Source organism: Chaetodon auriga, chromosome 16 (assembly GCF_051107435.1).
Source record: "Chaetodon auriga isolate fChaAug3 chromosome 16, fChaAug3.hap1, whole genome shotgun sequence".
NCBI classification, from domain to species: Eukaryota; Metazoa; Chordata; class Actinopteri; order Chaetodontiformes; family Chaetodontidae; genus Chaetodon; species Chaetodon auriga.
The window spans coordinates 18,734,787-18,752,850 of record NC_135089.1 but is presented as its reverse complement, the minus strand read 5'-3'; the positions used below and the strand labels follow the sequence as shown (position 1 = coordinate 18,752,850).

Genomic DNA, 18,064 nt, shown 5'->3' with positions numbered 1-18,064 from the left:
TACTTTCTCCTACAGTCAGTGAAGGAGAGGTGGGGGCAAGATCAGCCTTTCAAAACTCTTTACTCTCTTGTCAATGGGCGGGAATCAGGCGCTCATTGATGTTTACGACTTGTTTGTGCCGCTGTGCAACGAGAGCCTTTCACTTGCGCCGTGCGTAAAAGCGCGCAAATGTCGATAGATAGATAGATAGATAGATAGATAGATAGATAGATAGATAGATAGATGGGTTTATGCCAGATTATATGGGGAAGAAAAATCTACTACTTTATCTAAAATAATAGATAAAAAATATTTTTCTATTTTTTATTAATGGGTATGTCCAGAGCACCTGTGTCGTGGGTGAAGCTGAAGCTGACGCCTTTCATGATGCCATTTGAGGAGGCGGAGCTCAGATCCTGGCTGGCCCCGGGCCACTTTAATCCCTGCTTGTGCCCAAGTAACGGAAACCGCACTCACACACCTAAACAGCAGAACCAAACGGTTTCTTATCTACTCACTGCACTCACATGTTTTCTTCGTTCGACCAGCACTATCAGGGCTGCAGACGTCCCTGTTTCTTCATCCATGATAAGTAGCCTAGGGGGGGCGTAGCGGCCCATCCCCGTCAGTTTAAATGCAATGAAACGTTTCTTTACATCATACCAGAGGGGATAAGTGAAGGTGCTGATGTCAAGAAAAGCTGTATTTCGTTCACATGACGACATTCAGCTACAGATGATGACATCTTTCAACATGCTTAATTGAAATCAACTCCACAACAACCAGTTCTGTGAAAATTAAACTCCAGATAAGTCCAGTTTGGAAAGTAAATAGGGGCCCTGCACAGGAAAGGTAGCTGTGTGCCACTGACCACGGTGAGCGGAAGAAGAGGATGAGGAAATCTGTATTGTTGTGGAGGACAATGGCAGAGTGTGGTTTCTCTGGTTTGTCAGATAGCACGTAGGATGAATGGATGATATATGGCCATAAATTACACTTTAGAAGCTGCTGTCACCACAAACACTTCCCAGTCATGTTGGACAATTTGTGACTGATTTGGTAAAAAGGACTGAAGACGTAGATTGAAATTACACTCTAGTTTCTGTAATGAATATATTCATTATTTTAATGTACACATTTCAACATATTCAGTTTACTTTTGTGTATAAGATGCATTTTCTCACAATGCTTCCATTGAACACATCCAGAGCTAAAGGGTTCAAATGATCTGATCTTCAATCAGTCAGGAATATAAGACATAAAAACAAATGGATCGTGAACATAAGGAAGAAACACCCAAGACTAACCGCTCTGAATGCTACAGACATATTTGTACAAAAGCATCAGAGTCAGTAGTTTTTCAATATGGCAAATGCAGGACAAAGTGGTTAAAAAATCAGTATCAGTGGGAGTTTTAGCACATTCAATATGTATTCAAGCAACAGCCGCCACTGTAAGCTCCTTTAGTGAAACTACCACAGATATTATATGCTCTCTGCTGTCTATACATTGCAAACCTGCACAGTGCATCATACACAAATGTTGTAATACAAATGTAGTGTTACAAGTCCCTGGCCTTGCACACAGCTTCCATGTTAAACCCTGCATGACAGCTCAACGTGGTGCAGATGACAGGATAATATCAGCTATCTGATATCAGCAAAGCTATATCACTATTCAGCAGCACAGGCCGGCAGGAGAGATAACTGACCACAGGCTTATACGACAGTAGGCAGTGAGCTGACCACCAGTTGTGACCCCAACCCCCGAGCTGTGTGGAGCTACGATGGGCTTTGGCAGTGCAACGAGAGGCTGCTATCATGATGCAGAGGTTGTGGTTGATACTAACTGACAGTCAGTAGTCAGCACGTGGACGGTGATGGTCAAATGGCACTGGGCACTGTAAATGACAACTAACAGAAAATAATAGCCAAAAAAAAAAATGTGTACCTTAGTTTTGTTTTGTTCTGTTTTTTTTTTCATTCCTGTAATCCAAAGTCACTTCCAATTTCGGCTTCATCAATCAGGACACAGGTTTCGGCAGAGGGAGGCTGACTGTTCAATACTGAAACGTCAAAAAAAAAATGTATAAAAGGAACAAAAAAACCCCCAAACTATTAAATGTACAGTTTAACCGATGGCAAACGTAACATGATGAAATGAAGATAAAACCTCACTTTATTCACTTCAATGTCAAGATGAGACATTACAGTAATGGAATATGTAAAGTGACACACTCTTAACATTGTGCACCTGCTCATTGCTTTTCTTAATAGTGGCAACAGCACAGTTGACGCCTAGACTTCAGTATTCTTCCCTTTCTGAGGACACACACTCTCTCTCTCTCTCTCTCACACACACACACACACACACACACACACACACACACACACACAGTGCTGCTCCACAAAACAGTCATAATGTCAAAACAAACCAAAAAAAGATAATTCACCACTTTGTAAATACTCAGTTATTAAGCATAGTAGGTTTGCCGCGCCAACTGCTCTGCCATGCTGCAGTTGGGGGAGCAGTGTGTGTGTGCGAGTGTGTGTGTGTGTGTGTGTTTGCTGAGAGAGAGGTGGTTTTAAAGAAAGAGTGGCACAAAGGGGTGAGTGAGGACAGGACACAGGGCAGGTCATGTGACAAGTGTCACCAGTGTTAAACGACTTCCTCGTTCGAGCACACTCGCACTGTAAGAGGCTCAACGTTTACCACAGCCCTCCAGACGTCTCTGCATAACTGCACAAGAGCAGGCTTCAGCAGCCTCCGAGAAGCACTGAGGGACAGAGGGCAGCATGAGACTGGCATTAAGACTCAAGTCAAGATGAGCTGTTTAGCTTACCTTATCTTAGCGCAGGGGGAAACAGCTAGCGTAGCTCTGCCCAAAGGTAAAAATGTCAAAAAGTTATATCTTATTAGTTTATTCATACAACAAATTATGCTATTCTGACAGGGATACCCGATCCATGTCTTCCCAAGGACACCTCTCCTTGTTTTACATAAGGTTAATGCTGTTTGTGCATTATCTCTGTTCAAATGAAGAACATTAACATGAAAAAGTCTTTGTGATGCCCTAAGCTAACAGACTTCTGCAATTCTTGCAAAACAAAGCCAATATGCAGATTTCCCAAAACAAACTATTCCCAAACCCTGCAAAGCTAAATATGCCTTTGTTTGAGGCATACATCAATTAAAGAAGGCTGTACAAAACTGATACAGTCTTCTTTCCTTCGATCAGTTGTGAACATGGAGTGCCCTTAATCAAAAAGCACACCACTCTCTGAACTGTCATTTGGCAGCTACTGTGGCATTTTCTTCTATGTATCTACCAAAAATAACTTTCTAAATAAATCTGAGGGACAAAAAAAAGGGCCTAAAGTTGTAGAGACATCATTCATTCGGTATAGTATGGTTTAAATATCTGATCACGAGAGACAATCAGATCATAAGTATGTCAATAAATGAGCTCAACACATGTAGAGTGTCCACTGTAGTAGTAGTAGTAGTAAGGCAAACCTCAGTACACATACTGTATGAAAAAAAAACAAAAAACAATGAATGCCAAAAATACAGCAATCAACAGACCCTACTTGGCATCACTAGCTTCTAGCTATCTGCACAAATATTTGGCAGAGGAAATGAAAGCCAGCCAACGAATGTTTCAGATACAGTACATTTAAAATGTGAAATGGGCAGCAGGGATCAAGGCGACTGATGTGGTGGGTGGACAAAACACAGAACTGATGGGTCAAGGCCACAGAGGCAGAGTAGGCCTCTTTGAGGGAAAAGACAGAAAAACATGCCTGGGGAGGAGAAGGGTCTGACAGCACTGATGAAGAACATCTCAGCTAGCTGTCCTTTGGTTCATGCTGTGCTGTGTGGAAGAGGCAGAGCTGGGCGGTGCTGGAGTGATGAGAGAGGAGGAAGAGGTGCTGCCCTTTGCATGGTTGAGGCACAAAGAAGGAGTTGGTCTTTATGTCTGAGCATCTGTGTGTGTGTGTGTGTGTGTGTGTGTGTGTGTGTGTGTACGTGTGTTAGGGGCCTCGTTACAAAGGCAGGTGGTTTAGCAAGCACAGCCCCCTTGGCTGTCTGAAGTGGAGTCTTTAAGGCCCTGGCTCCCGTGGTTGGATATGAGGTTGATGTCTCCCTCCATGCTCTCGTTCATCTTCTCACAGATGACATCCACCAGACGCTCAAACACCTGCTTCACATTGATGTTGTCCTTAGCGCTGGCCTCGAAGAACTGGAAGCCTGAGGGGGAGCACAACATGATTTCATTTCATCTATGTACAAATACAGTGGATGTATGCGTCTTAGAATAAACACAGATATCATGCATGCATGTGTCCAATATCTGTAGAAGTTTTACAATGAGACAAAACTGTTTAAAAAAGGGAAAAGGAGATTTTTTACCGAGCTCCTCAGCCAGTCGCTGGCCGTCCTCTGTGGGTACGAGCCTATCATCCTCGAGGTCACACTTGTTACCAACAAGGATCACCTGAGCATTATCCCATGAGTATGTCTTAATCTGTGTCGCCCTGTAGGACAGACATAATGTTTAACAGACTGCGTGATTTGTGTGACTGCAGGTCACAAAAAGATCCATTCAACTCTTTTTGAGATAATCTAAATTACAACTAAATGACAAATGGGTCAAACACATCATATCCTGGTGTTTGTATTAATATATAAAACTGTTCAAAAATGTCCAACTCACCAGTCCTGAACTGCGTTGAAGGAGTCCTGGTTAGTGATGTCATACATGAGCAGGAAGCCCATGGCTCCTCTGTAGTAGGCTGTGGTGATGGTGCGGTAGCGCTCTTGCCCTGCTGTATCCTGCATTTACACACACACACACACACACACACACACACACACACACACACACACACACACACACAGACACAAATATATTTATGCTATGCTTCATACATGTTATATTCATCAAGGTCAACAAAACCAACAGAAATCCTCAGTTCTCCTGTGATCATTCAGTACACGATTTGAAACCACAAGGGGGCAATATTATCTAACCACAGCTTGCTGCTGCAACGCTTATCTGTTACAGCTGTGAGATGCCACTGCCACAGCGTAAGAGCAGTGGATCCATCATTTAGCAATTAGAGTGAGTGGTCTACTTCAACGGCACTGTCTAATTCTAGCACTTTGTCAACACCATCATGTTCCAAATCAGTTAACTGGAACTTGAACTGGATGTTATTTAACACTATTAACTATATAAAAGTGGATATTGTTACAATATTCTTTTCATACAATTCAGCTTTAAAGCTTTAGATGTGGTCAATGAAAAGCTTGACATTTCCGCCATTTATCTATTAGTGGCATGGCACCTGCAGAAGTACTCTACTGGTTTAGTTAATAAGTGATAATGGTGGGATGGTAAACTATTACTTCACTCTCAAACTGACACTGATTAACATAACACCCACTCCTACATGAGGAGAAGCTTGTAATAAGGAATTCGAGTCATTAGAAGCATTTTCTAATTAAAATAAAGTAGGTAAAAAACTGAAGAAGATGCTTATGGATCCTGTGCACTGGGAAACATATGACTGCATTCTGTGAAGCCTTCCTGCTTCATTACCACATCAAAATGTCACTTGCGCCATTCCACACAATCGAGCAGAAGACGGCTTTCAGATGTGAGCTCCTGCCACAGTAATTTCTCATCACACCAGGCCTTCTGGTTCGCATCAATAACCAGCCAGCAAGAAGAAACACACAGATGACAGAAATGCGAACGTCAGAGTCAGAGGAGGACTGGCCACTGTGCGGTGTTGCCTCCCAGCCACACTGAGTTTAGGCGTCTTCTAAATGAAGGTAATGTGTGATGTCACAGTTGACGGCTCCAAATAATTTGGCGGATGCTCAAAGCAAAAAGATGAAACAGGTAGACTGAGTTAGCAGAGCAACTCCCCTCCACTCTCACGGTTACTTGGTAACCTGTCGCAGTCCTTCATTTGCATCAGGGGGCCTGTGTGTGTGTTTCTGTGCTTGTATGATGTTTTCCTCACAGTGAGGAGGAGGAGGAGGTGTGGGTTGTCTGGGTAACCTGAGACCATTGAGGGTTATGAATGTTCCATTACAGCCAGGACTGCTCCGGGTGGTCAGCCCAAATGATCCTTCTCACTTTACAAAATGGGCAAGACAGAGAGAGGCCTGCTGCATAAATCCTTCTATCAGAGACAGCAGAGGGGAAAAAGCACTGCTCTGGTGTGATTTATTCTTTTATTCTTTCCAATGTCACAGTCAGAGTCTGCTTTCTGTCCCAGGTTCTTTTTGTTTTAATAACCTGTGAAATATTCCAGGTCCATCTTTATCTCATCCACGCAGAGATGAGCAAATATTTGGCAGTGCACTGGGACATCTAACCCAATAGACAGTCTGCAGGGTTGCTATAATCAACCCCAGCCAGTAAACAAAAGCTGCTCCTTCATGTGTATATGTATGATGACAGATAAGGAAGGGGTTGAAATCAGGCCTCTGCGTGCTCTGACGTCACTGGGACCCTGATATTTAAACATGCGTCACCTGCGTTTCTATTAGCTGCCAACACAAAGCAGTGGCAATCATCCCCTGGGTTACCACATGCAACATATGTGTGGGCGTGTTTATGCAAAGTGTGCAAAAGGTGTGTGTGTTTGTTCAAAGATCAGAAGCATATTTCCATGACCCAAAAAGGGGGGATGTAAACAATACGTGCACACAGTGCGAACACGTACTGTTTACATGAAAGCTTGAGCTCTGCCTATTAATGTGCAAGGGCCATGCAGTGTGTTATCAGGGTAGCCTGTTTCCATGATACGTAAAGGGAGGCTAGCAGCTGGCAGAGTGGAATCATCAATAATACTCTTTGTCTGAGGACCTGGTGAAATTGCTTACAGATGGTGTTCAATGGGAGCGAACATGAATTTAACAGGCATGAAATTTCAGAGTTGATTATTAACACGACATGGAGGAGGACTTGAATTCAGACATGCCTGCTGGTCCCACACCCTTTAAACACACTGTTGAAACAGCACCGCAGTATATCTTCGTTATGTCTCTGTCAAATGCTGATAGGGAACTTCCTCTGCTTCCTGAGCTGAGGAAATAGCAGCTCTCTTTGTAATTCAACAGCACCACCAGTTGTTATGTCAAGGCCAGGCACACACAATAAGCACACCTTCTCAAAATCCGACTAGTCACACAACTACCCAAAGCACATTGCAGAGTCATTATGGTTAATTCTGTGGCCCTCTTCGTCAGCTGTCAGAATATCACACACCACTTACACTGCATGTGGTTTTACCGAACCACATGCTTGGTTGGGTAGGTGAATGTGTGTTTTGGCGTGGACTCCTCTGCTGCTGATTCATCCCGGTCACCATTAGTTGTATCATACAGTGCCCCACACTTTGTTGGTTCAAATGAATCATCTGTTTGCACAGCCTTAACAATGTACATCAATAGGATCTGTGGTGTACTGTGAGGAATGAGCGGGTGGTGGAGAGATAAATTAAGGATACACTTTATAGTAAAGTGGAAAAGCCCTACAGTGAATACAGCCATTAAATGTTTTATTCAAACTGTTGATCTAGCTTGATCTAACTGTTTCTCACTACGGTTTCCCCTTGTGTCCAGTCTTCAGGCTAAGCTAACCAATAATGACCAATAATAATTACCATATATACATGAGAGTCGTGCAACCAGCTTAGTATTAAATTTCTGTAAAGTTGGGGTATGAAAAAGAGAACAGACCAAATCAAAACTGACTTTTTGTGCCTTGCAAAAACATCCCACATTTCCTATAATTCATATAAATCATGGTTTCCGTTAAACTCATCATTAAGTCCAAGATGAGATAACCCTCAAGGCATCATCACAAAGCCCCTTACAGAGCCACTGAACACATTATCAACACATTACTGACCGTTTTCCTGAGGAAACTAACTTTTATGACTTTAAGCAGAACTTGTTCAAACTCTAATGGCTGGCATTCACCTTACTTGCGTAGCAGCCTTTTAAATTGTGAGTTACAGCAATTGCTGCGTGCTTTGCTGCAGTGTCACTAAATAAACAACCACAAACTGAAATAAGGCATTGACAAATTCTCAAAACTCATGACAAGATGTGCTACACACATGAAAAACTGAGTTAACAAAGAGGAACAGTCGGACACAGTCTCACGCAGACAGACCAGCACTACCACTGCAACACACATACGCGTAACAACACAAACTGCAGCTGAATCAACAGCTGAAGGTCAACAAAAAGACACATTCTGACTTCTCCTGTGCAGCCTCACAACATATCATAACTGATTCTATATTTGAAGAAGAAATATTACCCCAAAACATGCAATGAAGGATACAGACGTTTATCGTGATCAAATTAAAACTGCATGAGCAAATTATTATCTAAATCCACAAACCATGAATCTAGAGCAGCAATAATCACTATTTTTACAATTACAATGGGTCAAACGACCATGTAATGTGGGTGAAACCCACAGAGCATTAACAACGATTTGCAGTTCTCATCAGCTTTATGGAACTTTTCAGCATCCTACACTTCTGTTTTGACTTTATGAGTCACAACTTTACTTTTAGTGTTTCAGTCTTACTGTCCTCATAGCATCATTTTCATCCACAGCAGACAGCAAAAAAAAACTTATCCCAATGTACATTATTGTTCCTGCCCAAGAAACAGCAGACAGACAAAGGTAGCAACCCACTGTTGAACATAGAGGAACATTTAGCTGCTAAAAAGATATTCATGGAGTCCAAAAACAGAGTAAAAAACAACTCCAAATAAATGAAACTGTGCTTTGTACCAGATGTAAGTATCGCGTATGCTAACACATTCACCACATCAACGTAAAAGGTGATCGTGTGTTTGTACTGTGTTCACAAGCCAGTTTCTGCTGCCCCAAAGTGGCCTAAAAATCAATTATTGCGGATTCAATGGAGGGCAGCATAACTCCAGATCTGAGGCAAGACAGTTTCTAATTGTCTCTGAACCCTGATCTCCAACTGGGCTCTGTAGCACCAATTAAAAGTATGGAAATATGACACCCTTTTACTGCAGTACATCCATCTTACTTATACAAATATGCAAATATGCAAGTACCCTTACCAGATAAGGGAGGAAGAACGTGTATGAAACCATGAGGAAGTCATGCTTTTTACACTTGCACAATTCACAAGCTAAACTTGCACAAGGGCCAAACCCACAATTCTAGACAAACCTGGTCTTCACAGGCCATCCCTAAATTGGCTGAAAGGGTTTTCTTGGTACTAACAAGCATTTCACATGCGATAATTTTCTTTATCTGGTGTTTTATTTTATTTACATTGAAAGCAATAAAATCTAAGAGACTGGAGCTCCCACTTTCCTTAACAACTACAATTTAAATTAAATGCACATGGAGGTGGAGTGTAGAACAGACTGAGAGAGGCAATGAACTCCTCTATATTACTTTACAGTAAACAAGCATTAATTGTTGTGGCTGTAGTTTGCCAGCCAAAGCCTGTTGTTTACTTGTCTGTTTGCCTATGACAAATGGCAGTGTGGTAACACAATGCAATACAACAAATAAAAACAACAATGTATCACAGCTCTAATCCACTCACCCAGATCTGCAATTTGATCCTCTTGTCATTACGGAAGACAGTCTTGACCTTAAAGTCGATGCCCACAGTGCTGACAAAGGCGGAGGTGAAGGAGTCGTCTGCGTAGCGGAACAGGAAGGAGGTTTTTCCCACACTGCTGTTGCCAATGATCAGCAGCTTGAACATGTAGTCAAAGTTCTGGTCGGCCGCATCCTTCTGGGAAGGCTGCTGCTGGAGCCGCGAGTCATTTGATGCCATCTAGAGAGGAAGGAGCAGCCAATCTCAAAACTGAACGTAACATGCAGCATTTCCAAAGCACCTGACAGCAACACGACTGCAGTCAGTTTCTGAAAAGGGTTAGAGCCAAGTAGGGCGGCAATTTAAGATTTAGTGACACAGTAATCTCAACTCAAGGTCCCTTTACTAGCTTTGTCAAAGCTTTGAACCACATCTCAGTGTGGAACATCGGTCAGGTGATTTCAAGTATATAGTAAATGGTTTCAGAGGGAAGAGGCCATGGAAGACTCAGAGGAAGAGGACATGTTCTCTCTGTAGAGGTAAAGGGTTCATCCTTGGGTAACGAAAACACATTTCTGCATACCATGCATTTTCCTTCCTGAAATTTCTTTGATCAACACTAAAAGAAGTGTAGCAATGTTCCACCACAGCTAACAAGCATCGATGTGAACACGTCATGATTTCAGCACATTTGTCAGTCCTCAATGAAACACACAATGCATTCTGGGGTGTAAAACTGAAGATTCAGATTTAACCCCGATGAACCAAATGATCAACTTGCTCAACTCTTTGGAATATAAAAGAAATGCAGTTGTTATCGATCTACCACTGAATCAAAGCTTGGCCAGATGTTAGTGAAATCCATCTGCGATCAATGTGATGTTACGACTCCACTAAAAGGGTTTGTCGTCGATACAAAAACATAACAGTGGGATAAAGTTTAGAACAGCCAACACTTGTGCTTTTAAATTATGGGAATTATGGTGCCATCTGTCCATCTGATTCATTGCAACCATTCATCTCAGTGTAATCTCTCCTGAGGGCAGGTATGAGATTATCTGCCATTAGCGCCTTTTAGTGTCAGTCATTCAAACGGTGGGAGAAAGGAGAGCCGCCGCACCGCTTTGGGTGCGAAAGAGAGAGCAGAGGGCTTAGCCATGTCCGTCCCTCTGAACACACATACACACAGCTGATCAATCAGTGCGGCTCGGCCCCTCCTCTCTCTGCTGAGACTCGTCTCCATGGAGACTCAGCTAGGACTCAGCTGCCAACAAGACCCATTAGTGGTCAAAGCAGTCAGTTCCCTCAGCTTTTAACTGGCCAGATGGAGGTCTCCAGAGCAGGATACAGATATCTATCACACTACCACCACGGGCTATGGAAAAAAAAGGAGAGGAGAGGAGATGAAGCTCGTTCCTAAGAAATTAGAGAAGCCTGGCAAAAGTGTTTACTGTGTGTATACACGTCTGCTCTCACAGTAATCACAGTGCCAGGGGATGAGAGGACATCTTCTTCACCTGTATACTGATAGCTTGTCTTGTATACAGCTGTGTGTCTGTTGAAACCGATGTTACGGGACTGCATGAGTGAGAAAACACCACCAACCCGAAATGTATTACTCATAAATTATTTAATATGTGCTACAAGAAAATATTCAGCTGCAGTGACTTACATTTAACTTTCAGTCCACGAAGGCATAAAGCAGACTTTCTGCACAAACCAGCCAGTGCAACCTTTTGTTCTGGATGATGTTGTAATGAGAAGCTGTGTTCACTGTCAGTGGGAAAATAACATAACACTCTTTCACAACTTCACTGCTAAATCTAAAGCCCAGGAACGTGCCCTATAAACGCAATCCATTCAGGTCAAAAGTGTTCTCTGGGTGTTACATAAAGGCCCGTGCTCAAGTCATTACTCCCAAGTCTTTCTAATCTCTTGAAACATTGGCTGTGAAATCCCAAAAACACATGATGCCTGTGCTGTGTAAGGGTCTCAGAGGGCACATTTTTTGTGTGCTTAGATCCCATAGGTTGAATCCACTCAAAAATGTATGTTATTTCCTTAACTCAACTCAGTTAAAGCCTGAGGTAAACCCAGTCACATGTCTTTCATGTTTACTGTTCAACCCAGACGTCTGCAGGCAAGTAAGCAGGCTCGTACAGTCTATCCCTTTTTAGAAACATGTCATATAAATTCCAAGATTTACATACAGTTTTCATGCTACTGTGTGGTGTAGCCGAATTTTGTGGTGTCAAGTTCCCTCGATATATGTAAATAACTGCTAAGAATGACACTAAGCCTATTCAAAGCAATACTACTGACTGCGATTAGAAAGCCTTCTTCTTTCACATGATGGAAATAGCTGATTGTCTGGGAATAGTCAGTCTGGGGACAATGTAATGCAACACTGGATAGCAGGTCCCGCTGAGCAGCTGTGATGACTTTGGTAAGGGACTCCCACATCAGCACCTGCTATGATAGGAGGACAGTCGACATCCATATCAATAAGATAGCCGTGTCCTGAGCTGCAGCATGGATGAGAATGGGAGCTCCTTTGTGGCACACTGCATTAGCATTATCTCCAGTAAAACAAATACAGGCATTTATGGCCAATGGAGCCTGATGTTGGTGCAGCCAGGTCCCTCAGCTGGCACTATCTGCTGAGCCAGGAGCCAGTAGTCTGCCTGCCCCGCAGGAAATGTCCAGTATTGATTAGTTGGCAGCTGTCACATCAGTTCTTTCATTAGCGGGAAGAATGAAATGCAAACATAAATGGGCGACGAAGGTTTGGACATTAGTTTTATTCGAAATATCCTTTCTTTCTGCAGCAATACTGTAGCGGAAAAAAAACAGGTTTAACCCAAACAATAGATATCATTCCGCAGGGATAAACCTGGTAGCCTCAAAAAAAAAAACAAACAAAAAAAGGAAACGTGTAACTTAACTGAGTAAAGGACTCGGGCAAGAAGGAAGAAGCAGTTAAAAGCTCCTGAACTCAGAAACTTTAAAAAAAAACTTACCTTCTTGCGGAAGAAAGCAAACTCGGTCCCCTTTCGACGCTGCTGTCTTCCGTTCGGCGGCGAGGTGCCGGCTAAAGTAGCGTACGAAAGTAGAGCGAACACCTGAAATATCCCACCCTGCTGCAGCAACAGCGCCAGCAGCCGGACCTGCTTTCCTCCCTCTGCTACAGGCTACTTTCTTCCCGGTTCTTCGTTCGCGGGCGTGGGCAGCTCCCGGATCTCGGTTGAGTGTTTGAAGCTGACAGCGGAGCTGGAGCCGCCTCTGTTCGCCCGGACACTGACGCGGTAGTTCAAAGCTCTGAAGCTGTGCCAGTCCACGAAGCTCGAGGACAGGGCTGTCCCCAGAGCGTGCGCACGTGAGCGCGCGGCACAACTCCTGCGCACAGACCGCAAGAAACAACAAAAGAAGTTTTGTGCGCGCGCGCGCGTGCGTGCGTGCGTGCGTGCGTGTGTGTGTGTGTGTGTGTGTGTGTGTGTGTGTGTGTGTGTGTCATATTTATTGTACAGTATTCATTATCTCTGTCGGGAGTTTATTAGTTATTAGATATTTTCCCTCCTGTTGTATCGTTTCTTCAATAATCCCATAATCAGAGAGGGATTAACCTCCTAGGGGGGCTCAGGGCAAAAATGAGTTATGGCCTCCAACCGACCCACATCCCACATACTGTATGTACCCTATTATGTTCAAAGGAATACTTCAACATTTTAGGAAATGCGCTCCTTTGTTAGAGAGAGTTACATGAGAAGACTGATACAACTCACATCTGTAGCTACAGTTAATATGCAGTAACGGCCTGCAGCTCATTAGCTTAGCTCAGCATAAAGACTGGAAACAGGGCTAACAGCTAGCCTGGATCTTGATTCATTATTATTATTATTATTATTGTGGAGTCTCAGAATTGGTATCAGGAGAGGCCATGCCCAGTTGGCGCATCCGTAGTGTATTCTTTTGAAATATTCCTACAAAAACTTGGGATAAAAATAATAATCAACTATTCAGTATGTGTTAGTCAGTTATGAGCCATTTTCTTTTCTATATCATTTTCAAATACAATCTCTGATGCTGTGTGTGTGTGTGTGTGTGTGTGTGTGTTTTTAATGGTGGTATCAACTGAGCAGCATTTGATGAATTGCACATTCTTTTAGGATGTCAGTGTTTTTTGCTGCATCCAGGTGCATATCCATCACTGAGACCAGACAATTGCAAATTAGGTCTACATCTCTACGTTACAGATGATAAAACTGCATGAGACTCCCAGGCTCATAATTAATTTAACACACCATATTACTGCAGGGCTGCTCTGCAGTATAACTGGAGTTCCAAATAATGGTCCCTGAACTAGCAGCAGTGTTCAGACTGTGTGACTGCTGCAGTGACTCTCCTTCTTAGACATAAACACACACAAATTCATTTCCTTGTGTGGGTCAGGAATGAGGGAGGATGGTGGAACTTGTCTGGTGCAAGTCCTCAACACTTCCTTTTGTTTCTCTACTTCCTTTTGTTTTGCTTTGCACACACAGAATTAAGGAATTTTTAAACAATGTACATTTTCTTCATGGTCCACATGTCATACTTGGCTGATCCAAATAACCCACATATTGCTATATACACGCCACTTCTCAAGCTCTATTGAAGACATGAACATTTCACTCGAAATCTCTCTCCAGTGATGCCATCAAGAGAGGAGTAGATAAACCTGTTCTCTGTCTGAATGGGGTGTATTTCCTGTTGCCACTGTAGCGGTCAACTTCACAGGACACCTGAAGACCCAGTGTATTTTCAAAGAGTCTCAGAATGTGTAATTGGTTTCCTTCCTCAAGACACTTGGACTAACTTCCTTGTGTATTTTCCAAACTGATTACAGGGCACATTATTACGATGTCAGTGAGATAAAAGTGTTCAGAGTGAATTCTGTCTATATTTTTATTAACTAAAAAGGAAGAACATTTAAAAAAAAATCTGACTCAATGATGACTAATTTCCTGATCACAGATGGAGGAAACATCTTAAAACGGCCAAGATTAATTGCATTTGGCAAAATCTCATCCTTTTACTTTCAGTCCCTGCTCTGTATATTGAAATGCCTCCATTATAATCCATTAGTGCTGATATTGTAGCTGGAACAAGGGCAGTGCATCTCTCATCCTGTAGCTGGCCAGCAAAGCAGTGCTCTCCGCATTCAAGGCCAGTCCTCTCAAAACCTGATGTGCGTCACTGGCAATTTAATTAAAACCTTCATCTTCCAAATCCAGGCAGGTCTGGATTCACTCATCAGTATGAATCTATTAAAGGACAGTTTCTTTCCAAAACAGTCCCATAAAATAGCTGTGTAGACACAACAAACAGACCTGTAGTACCAAATTTAAGGAAATAATAATGGGTGCACATGTAAGAATACATACTGTTTAATTTCACAATATCAGTGTTAATTAAACATTGTTGACACATCTAATATAAATCTAATTGAAAACATATGGAAAAACAATATTTTACAAATAAAATTCAGAATGCTGTGCTGGAGCTCCAAACTTTCCTCACTTGGATACGCTTGTGACCAAACATCGCCACCTGCTGGGGATGCAAGCACACTGCCCACATAACACCTGAGGTTTGGTGATTAAACATTACTACGCATGTTTTTAAAGAAATAGAATTAAAAGGCGGTAAGATCGTGAGCAGTATAGCCATAATTAAAAAAAAGAAAGAAAGCATCCTATTTTCCGAGACAGCGTTAATTAGATACTGACGGACAAGATGAAAAGTGCTTAGCCAGATAAACGTGCAGCAATGGTGCGTTTCTTGGATGCTCAATGGCAACAAAGGCATTCTCCCTCTTAAGGACACTTGGGACACCTGCAGCTCCACCAGTGGTTACAAAAATACAAAATGTCACTTACACTTTCATGTGTGGGCATATTTAACACAATCTGTATATAAGAACCTTGTTGAGTCACACATCATTTTTGCCGTATGATAACAAATGCTGTGATTAAAACAGACATTGACAGCGAGATATTTTATGGATAGAAGTCTGTTCTTCTTCTAAATGGTGGATAAATTCAGAGCTGTGTAGATCAAATTAGTTGTAGTGCAGATGAAACCTATCAGGTTGCAGAGACTGGACAAGCCGTGGTAGCGGCCAAACGTGCTCCTGTAGGCTCTGTACTTGGGGTCTTGCTCTCTGAGCTTAGCATAAGCCTCCTTCTGACTGCCCAGGCCAATCTGGTTCCCCAGGCCATGCTCCTTCTCCACCTCCCTCATCTGGAACATCACCTCAGTGGCTGCTGGGCCAAACCACTGGCCATTCAGACCAGCCATGATCAGTGCCACAAAGTACAGACCCATCTGCAAGACAAGGAGAGACTTACTGTAAAACAACATGGTGATTATTTGCCTGCAAAGGGTGTCATTATAATAAGTACTTAGAATTGCATGTGCACGTGCAATGTCTGACCTGCACACTTTCATGCCAGTCCAGCAGCTCTCTGGGGTGGTACACAGCATACACAGCCAGGCTGACAACACTGCTACCCATCAGACAGTAAAAGTACACAGGGAAGAGTTTACTCTGCACCAGGCCAAAGGTGTGCCGAGTTACCTTCCTCACCAATGCAAAACCTGCAGGCACAGGCAGTGAGATCGAGAAATCTAAATGTAGCACTGAAACACATATGTTACAGCCATGACTCTTCTGTTTGTGCACTTCATACCTGCTATGAAGGAGACCCAGGCCTGCATACCCCAGGAGAACGAGAGCACCAGCAGGTGTAGCACTTTCACCAAGTCCGTGGGCTCCCCCTCTGTTACCATGGTGTTCCTCTGGAAATTATATACACAGATGCATTAACCCTTGTGTTTAGATGATAATGGCTTTACTTCCTCCTTACACCACTGCATATGCACAAATAATAACTGCAAAATCAACTATTTTGAAGTGGCAACCCTTTCCAAATTTTTGACAACACCATATTGTCCAAATTGTTATTACCAATTAAAAAGAAATTTCATGTTAATATGGGCATGAAAATATATATTTGGAGGCGAAGGGCTGTCACAGCCAATCACAGATATAGAGCTTATAAGCAAAAATAAATAAATAAATAAATAAATAAATAAATAAATAAATCATTAAATATCAAGCTGATAAAACAAATGTCAAGGTAGGCTATGTGTTCTTGGGTTATTAAAGGCAGCATTCGGTCTCCAGGACCCCAAACAGGACATTGGGGTTAACCTCCAGGCCACAGAGATAAAGGTCTTGTCTGTCTGTCCAGCCTGCTGCTCCACTCATGAGCAGCACTGATAACAGCTCAGAGGCAAAGAACAGACGGTACGTTTCGGAATTCACTGACAATTATAATCTATTTAAGCATTCCCTCAGGCAACGACTTATCGGCATGAGCTGATAAAAGTCAATGCATGAAAGCAAAGCAGCGAACCTGGACTGTCCACAGCAGCTAACTTTACTGTTCCCAGCATGGCAGTGACGAGCTAGCCAGCTTTAGCCTCTGAGCTAATGGGGACTTCTGACTTCAGTCGGCAGCGTTATGTGCGACATTTTGCGTGTCGCAAGTACAGTTATTCACTCCACGTTACACAAACCTGCACCTACCTTGCTTTCTTCTTCTGTCAGTTATTAGGACTTCAAAATGCGTATAATTATAAACGTAATGACGGTCCAAGGTTCAGCTGAGCCACTTCCTCGGTCATGTTATGATGTGAACGAACCCCGCCCCCGAGCGGAGAGACGGACCAATGGTATGGTTGAAAATGAACATATTATAATATTTAAATCTGTTCATCCAATAGCGTTGAACTTTTACCTACGTAATTACCTGTTTCACCGCATGTGTATACTCGAGGTCAACAACAACGAAAGCGAATGATGTTGCAATGTATTTACATTGTTAAGCACAAAAGTAAAATTTTAATCCGTTTCAATATCCTCTTACTTCTGACCCCCTGCCCTTTGCTGCTGAAGCTGGATCTTGGCCTGTAGAATGAAATGTGTCATATTCTGTGGCTGTACGAGATCCTACCTACCAGTTAGTTTATACCTATTAAGTTCATGTGTTTTATTATCTTTTTATTTCCTCCATTACGGAAGACATTTTATTATAGGAGGTCAGAGGACAGACAAGCGAGTCAGTCAATGGTGGCTAAGTTGGGGTAAGGGTGACAGAATACGTGACAGAAGACAAAACACAATGCTCCTCTTACAAATTAAAAGTTGAAATTGTAAGTAATCAAATCCATCTTTTCTCAGTTCAACACAGGGATTTTAGTGCTTGTGTTTTCTTTCAGAAAAAGATAAAAATACTGCATTACTACTTAACTGAGTTGTAAATGTTTAAAAGTTCTGGGAGAGAAGCCACGTTAATTAACATTCATAAAGGTGGAAATACAAAAAAATACTACATTAAGTATCAGAC

General features: G+C 42.5%; 2 protein-coding genes across 2 annotated transcripts; both read right to left on the bottom strand.

Annotated features, from left to right (window-relative positions):
- Window positions 1-1,085: 1,085 nt before the first annotated feature.
- rab3db (RAB3D, member RAS oncogene family, b) lies at window positions 1,086-12,923 on the bottom strand. Its single transcript, XM_076753170.1, has 5 exons — window positions 12,632-12,923; window positions 9,615-9,851; window positions 4,697-4,815; window positions 4,393-4,517; window positions 1,086-4,230 (listed from the first exon to the last, which is right to left on the bottom strand). The coding sequence occupies exons 2-5, from the start codon at window positions 9,849-9,851 to the stop codon at window positions 4,043-4,045; spliced, it is 669 nt and encodes a 222-aa protein (XP_076609285.1). The 5' UTR covers window positions 12,632-12,923; the 3' UTR covers window positions 1,086-4,042.
- Window positions 12,924-15,015: 2,092 nt separating this feature from the next.
- tmem205 (transmembrane protein 205) lies at window positions 15,016-17,369 on the bottom strand. Its single transcript, XM_076752669.1, has 4 exons — window positions 17,245-17,369; window positions 16,343-16,451; window positions 16,087-16,250; window positions 15,016-15,977 (listed from the first exon to the last, which is right to left on the bottom strand). The coding sequence occupies exons 2-4, from the start codon at window positions 16,440-16,442 to the stop codon at window positions 15,675-15,677; spliced, it is 567 nt and encodes a 188-aa protein (XP_076608784.1). The 5' UTR covers window positions 16,443-16,451; window positions 17,245-17,369; the 3' UTR covers window positions 15,016-15,674.
- Between the last annotated feature and the right edge of the window lie 695 nt (window positions 17,370-18,064).

Excerpts from the sequence above, each read along its gene's own strand:
- tmem205 (XM_076752669.1), bottom strand. The coding sequence starts at position 16,442 with ATGGTAACAGAGGGGGAGCCCACGGACTTGGTGAAAGTGCTACACCTG. Across the intron at positions 16,251-16,342 it reads CTGGGTCTCCTTCATAGCAG|GTTTTGCATTGGTGAGGAAG; the intron begins GTATGAAGTGCA and ends CTGTGCCTGCAG. Across the intron at positions 15,978-16,086 it reads ACTGGCATGAAAGTGTGCAG|ATGGGTCTGTACTTTGTGGC; the intron begins GTCAGACATTGC and ends CTTGTCTTGCAG.
- rab3db (XM_076753170.1), bottom strand. The coding sequence starts at position 9,851 with ATGGCATCAAATGACTCGCGGCTCCAGCAGCAGCCTTCCCAGAAGGAT. Across the intron at positions 4,518-4,696 it reads TTCAACGCAGTTCAGGACTG|GGCGACACAGATTAAGACAT; the intron begins GTGAGTTGGACA and ends TCTGTCCTACAG. Across the intron at positions 4,231-4,392 it reads GCGACTGGCTGAGGAGCTCG|GCTTCCAGTTCTTCGAGGCC; the intron begins GTAAAAAATCTC and ends GCTCCCCCTCAG.